Source organism: Pristiophorus japonicus, chromosome 8 (assembly GCF_044704955.1).
Source record: "Pristiophorus japonicus isolate sPriJap1 chromosome 8, sPriJap1.hap1, whole genome shotgun sequence".
NCBI classification, from domain to species: domain Eukaryota; kingdom Metazoa; phylum Chordata; class Chondrichthyes; family Pristiophoridae; genus Pristiophorus; species Pristiophorus japonicus.
This window is the reverse complement of record NC_091984.1, coordinates 64,103,527-64,109,526: the sequence shown is the minus strand read 5'-3', so window position 1 is coordinate 64,109,526 and position 6,000 is coordinate 64,103,527. Positions and strand designations below refer to the sequence as shown.

General features: G+C 54.5%; 1 protein-coding gene across 1 annotated transcript in view; it reads right to left on the bottom strand.

Annotated features, from left to right (window-relative positions):
- The window catches only part of LOC139268556 (nardilysin-like), a 125,607-nt gene that overhangs the window by 98,460 nt on the left and 21,147 nt on the right, over positions 1 to 6,000 (bottom strand). Inside the window, exons 8-9 of the mRNA XM_070886874.1 lie at positions 1,482 to 1,539; positions 690 to 763 (exon numbers count right to left, since the gene is read on the bottom strand). Of these exons, the coding sequence (XP_070742975.1) occupies positions 690 to 763; positions 1,482 to 1,539 (132 nt within the window). The remainder of the gene's footprint in view (positions 1 to 689; positions 764 to 1,481; positions 1,540 to 6,000) is intronic.

Genomic DNA, 6,000 nt, shown 5'->3' with positions numbered 1-6,000 from the left:
GTGTCGGGTCGGGTCGGGTCTGGTCGGCTGGGGGGCGGGCAGCGGGTGTCGGGTCCGGTCTGGTCAGCTGGGGGGGGGGGGGGGGGGGGGAGAGGAGGAGCGGGTGTCGGGTCTGGTCCGGAGGCAGGGGGGAGCGGGTGTCGGGTCCGGTCGGGGGCGGGGGGGGGGGGGGAGCAGGAGCTGGCCGTGGGAGGAGCCTTATTCACGCAGCCCCAGTGAGGCCATTCAGCCAGGGCTAGGGGCTGCGTGCTTCGGGCCCCTCCCACACAGTTCGGCGCCTGGAGCTACTGCACTTGCGTGCCGACTGTAGCGCGCATGTGCAGAGGTCCCAGCACTGTTTTCAGCGCAGGGACCTGGCTCCGCCCCCCCACAGCTCGTGCTGGCTGCGCCGAGAGCCAGAGGACCTGCAAGTAGGTGGAGAATACCGAGGATTTTTTTAGGCGCCGTTTTAGGCGCGAAAAACGGGTGCCCAGCTCGGAGGGGCGCCCGTTTTTTTTCTTGTGGAAACTTGGGCCCAATTAAACTATCAGGTGTCAGAAACAAAAAGCATTGGCTCTGCATTTATAGATACTAAAGTTTACAAATTATATGCAACTGTACAAACTCAATTAACTATTTCATATTTCCACACTGAACTATTAAAGCATTTTAAGAGAACTTGATAAATTAATTTCCAATAACACACATACCTCTATAAAGTTTATTAAAAGCAGATGTATCAAAGGGATCCCTGAAATCAGAGAAGTCTGGTTTGGGAAGGCCACTTCACATGAGACATTAGGAGAAAATAAATAGTTATTTGTAATATTTTTCAGAAATCAGCACTAAGGATTACATTTCACTGTTTTAATACAGTTTTAAGCCAATAATTCATTTGCTCTATCAATATAGCCAGAAATTACATGCATCTAATGATCAACCTGAAGCTGTTTATAAAAAAAAACATTTTTGAAACTAGTTTGGCTTGCAGAGTCTAAGCATTCTTTAAATTAACATACAAGTGTTCTTGGGCTTCCCTCAATGGCTCAGCAAATTTAATTCAGTGGAGAGCTGAATTATGCAGACCAGAGAAATCTCAGATTCTGTCCTTAGTCCATGCTGAGATTGCTAATCTCAGAGTGTGCGTGTGTGGAAGGAAAAATAGACAGTATTCACACTCCTGATCACTACCCAGTAATCCCTGCTGGGAGTCCAAGTGTGGAGATGTCAGGTGAGGAGAGGGGTAGGCTCACCAGGAATATCCCCAATATCAAGTAGTTTGTCAAAGGCTACTGTCAAACCTCATGCATATTAGCCATCTGACTAAAGTATTGAAGGGTGATTACTGCCCATGGAACCACATTCCAGCAAAAAGTCAACACCTTCAGTAAAAGAGCGAAAAGAAAAATGTTGGAAAAAAAAGATGTTCTTATAATATAAAAATGAACTTTAACTAGTACTTATAGTTTGCATGAGATTTTAATATACAGAACAAGTCTTACTTGTTGGGTACTTGAAAAAAAATTTCCCGCACCCAAGCTTCCAAAGTCTCCAGGGATTCTGCAATTGTTAAAAAGGAATTAGCAATAGATCAACCAATCTCAGATTCACAAAAACTGTTGCTAAATTTTGTCAATTGAAGTTTACATTGATCAATAGAAATCACAGATGTATCCTTGAATACATACGTACACAAATTTATTACCTTTACACAATTAATTGAATCCACTTTTAAAAAAATAATTCATATACAAACTTTTAAAAATTATGTACATTTCCATTGAAATACATATAAACCTTTGTGCAAATCAATTTTTTAATCTTCAGTATAACACAACAGTCAGTATACGAACCTGACAAGATTAAGTATCTCCATTATAAAAGACTAGCTGTGGAAAAAAAATACAACTCTCAAGTATGGGAGTTGCAGTTAACTAGACATTATAATATAGAATCATATTATGGGCCCAAGTTTTGGGTGGAGTTGCTCCTATTTTTTTGGAGCAACTAGTTTAGTTTGGAATATGTTAGAAATTGCAATTCTCGGCACTTAGTTTGCTCCAGTTCTAGTGAGTTAGTTTAGGTTGGTTTTAGTTCAGGTATTTTTTTTTCCCAAAAGGGGTTGTGTCCAGCCACTCAGGCCTGTTTTGCAAGTTTTGGCAGCAAAAACTTACTCCATTCTAAGTTAGTTTGTAGTAAGTGCCCACTTTTGTAAGTTCTGGACAACCTTACCTAGGCCCCAAGTTGCCACATGATTTGCTCCTGATTTTTAGGAGCAACTGGTGTAGAACGGAGTAGCTTAGAAATCGGAATTCTCGTCATTTAGTTTGGTCCAGTTCTAGTCAGTTAGAACAGTTTCACTTTGGAACAGAATTTTTTTTTCAAAAGGGGACGTGTCCGGCCACTTACGCCTGTATTCAAAGTTTCGTGAGTGAAAACTTACTCCTGGAGTAAGTGAAGATTTTTGTACGCTCGAAAAAACCTTGTCTACACTTTAGAAAATCAGGCGTAGGTTACAAATCAGGCGTAGGGAATGGTGGGGGCGGGGGTTTAAAAGGGAAGTTTACAAACATTAAACACTTCAGTTTTACAAATAAAGAGCCATCATCAATAATAAATGATAAATACATAAATAAATCAACCAATACATCAATCAAAAAAAATTAATAAGAAATAATGTTTTTTTTAAATCAATAAATAAAAAATTTTCTACTTACCGACTGCAGCACCGGGAGCCCACCAACAACGTGCTGGGATTCCCCCCCCCAGTGTGTCTCTGTCAGTGTCTCTATCTCTCTGTCTGTCTGTGTGTGTGTCTCATTCTCTGTCCATCAGTGTCTGTGTTTCTGGGAGAGAGGGGGGGAGGGATGGGGGGGGAGAAGGGGGAGGGATGGGGGGGAGAAGGGGGAGGGATGGGGGGGAGAAGGGGGAGGGATGGGGGGGAGAAGGGGGAGGGATGGGGGGGAGAAGGGGGAGGGATGGGGGGGAGAAGGGGGAGGGATGGGGGGGAGAAGGGGGAGGGATGGGGGGGAGAAGGGGGAGGGATGGGGGGGAGAAGGGGGAGGGATGGGGGGGAGAAGGGGGAGGGATGGGGGGGAGAAGGGGGAGGGATGGGGGGGAGAAGGGGGAGGGATGGGGGGGGGAGAAGGGGGAGGGATGGGGGGGAGAAGGGGGAGGGATGGGGGGGAGAAGGGGGAGGGATGGGGGGGAGAAGGGGGAGGGATGGGGGGGAGAAGGGGGAGGGATGGGGGGGAGAAGGGGGAGGGATGGGGGGGAGAAGGGGGAGGGATGGGGGGGAGAAGGGGGAGGGATGGGGGGGGGAGAAGGGGGAGGTATGTGGGGGGAGAAGGGGGAGGGATGGGGGGGAGAAGGGGGAGGGATGGGGGGGAGAAGGGGGAGGGATGGGGGGGAGAAGGGGGAGGGATGGGGGGGAGAAGGGGAGGGATGGGGGGGAGAAGGGGGAGGGATGGGGGGGAGAAGGGGGAGGGATGGGGGGGAGAAGGGGGAGGGATGGGGGGGAGAAGGGGGAGGGATGGGGGGGAGAAGGGGGAGGGATGGGGGGGAGAAGGGGGAGGGATGGGGGGGGGAAGGGGGAGGGATGGGGGGGGAAGGGGGAGGGATGGGGGGGGAAGGGGGAGGGATGGGGGGGGAAGGGGGAGGGATGGGGGGGGAAGGGGGAGGGATGGGGGGGAAGGGGGAGGGATGGGGGGGAGGCGGAGGAGATTGGGGGGGGGAGGAGATTGGGGGGGGGGGAAGGAGATTGGGGGGGGGGGAGGAGATTGGGGGGGGGGAGGAGATTGGGGGGGGGGAGGAGATTGGGGGGGGGGGAGGAGATTTGGGGGGGGAAGGAGATTGGGGGGGGGGGAAGGAGATTGGGGGGGGGGAGGAGATTGGGGGGGGGGGAGGAGATTGGGGGGGGGGGAGGAGATTGGGGGGGGAGGAGATTGGGGGGGGGAAGGAGATTGGGGGGGGGGAAGGAGATTTGGGGGGGGGAAGGAGATCGGGGGGGGGGGGAAGGAGATCGGGGGGGGGGGAAGGAGATCGGGGGGGGGGGAAGGAGATCGGGGGGGGGGAAGGAGATCGGGGGGGGGGAAGGAGATCGGGGGGGGGGAAGGAGATCGGGGGGGGGGAAGGAGATCGGGGGGGGGGAAGGAGATCGGGGGGGGGGAAGGAGATCGGGGGGGGGGAAGGAGATCGGGGGGGGGGAAGGAGATCGGGGGGGGGGGGAGATCGGGGGGGGGGAAGGAGATCGGGGGGGGGGAAGGAGATCGGGGGGGGGGAAGGAGATCGGGGGGGGGGAAGGAGATCGGGGGGGGGGGAAGGAGATCGGGGGGGGGGAGGAGATCGGGGGGGGGGAGGAGATCGGGGGGGGGGAGGAGATCGGGGGGGGGGAGGAGATCGGGGGGGGGGAGGAGATCGGGGGGGGGGAGGAGATCGGGGGGGGGGAGGAGATCGGGGGGGGGGAGGAGATCGGGGGGGGGGAGGAGATCGGGGGGGGGGAGGAGATCGGGGGGGGGGAGGAGATCGGGGGGGGGGGAAGGAGATTGGGGGGGGGAAGGAGATCGGGGGGGGGGAGGAGATCGGGGGGGGGGAAGGGAAAGGAGAAGGGGGAGGGAGGCTGAACGGGTCGGGCCCGAGACTTCGGGCAGGGCCCTTCCCCAGCACCAGATTTACAGGTAGGTGGCGTTGGGTTGGGTCGGGGGGGGTGGTGGGAGGGAGGTCGGTTCGGTTCGGGGGGAGGGAGGTCAGGAGAGATGGAGGTCAGGTCGGATCCAGTCCGGGGGCGGGGGGGAGCGGGATTCGGGTCGGGTCCAGTCGGGAGGGGAGCGGGAGCGGGAGCCGGGTCCAGTCGGGGGGGGGGGGGTCCAGTCTTGGGGGGGTGGGGGGGGCGGGAGTCGAGTCCGGTCGGGAGGAAGCAGGAGCTGGCCGTGGGAGGAACCTTATTCACGCAGCCCCAGTGAGGCCATTCGGCCAGGGCTAGGGGCTGCGTGCTTCGGGCCCCTCCCACACAGTTTCGGAAGCCTGGAGCTACTGCACTTGCGCGCCCACTGTAGCGCGCATGTGCAGAGGTCCCGGCACTGTTTTCAGCGCAGGGACCTGGCTCCGCCCCCTACAGCTCCTGCTGCGCTGCGCCGAGGGCCAGAGGACCTGCAGGGAGGTGGAGAATACGGAGGGTTTTTTTAGGCGCACTTTGTGGCGCGAAAAACGGGCATCCAGGTCGGGACTGCGCCGTTCTAGGCACGGCTCGAAACTTGGGCCCCTAGAGTTAAGCCGGAGACCAGGGGGTGGGGGGAAATTAAACACAAAAAGGACTGAAGCATTAAACACATCACTTAAAATAGCCTAAAACCTCTTTCGATGATATTTTGCCTTATATTGGCTGAATGAGGATAGTTGGTTCTCTTTTTATAAATAAACAAGTGCAGGCTCCCGGCTGATGCAGGCACATCAACACCTAATTATGGCTAATTTGATCCTTTGGAAATACCCCATTAGTACAACCTATTACTTTAATAACTCACTTCATTTGTAAAACTGTTTGGCATTGTGCCTGTGTCAGGGACAATGTTGTAAGCCACTCTAACCCACCATTGTCTCCCACACCCCCAGCAGCACTCTTCCCCCACCCCTTCGCTCCGTGTGTCCCTCCTCACTCCTGCACTCCCTAACAGCACTCTTCCCCTCCCCAGCCCAACCCCTCACAGCCAGCAGCAGGACCAATCTGTGTGTCTCAGATACTGTAGGGCAATTAGTCGCTGGCTTCCTCGGTCCACAGACACCCATCCCACTGCAGCAGGAGAGATCTCCGAGCCACGACACGCCACACCAGCACGCCCCTCGGTCATGGCTAGGTGCGGGAGGGCAGGCATGACTGAAGGGCTGAGGGATGTTTATCTTTTGCAGGTGTTCCTAAATGTTGTGTTTGGTATGATAATGGACCATGAATCAGTTGTAATGTTAGGTAATAAACTTTATTGAAACGTTTACAACGTACTTTACTTTAGTGCAATAATAATAAAA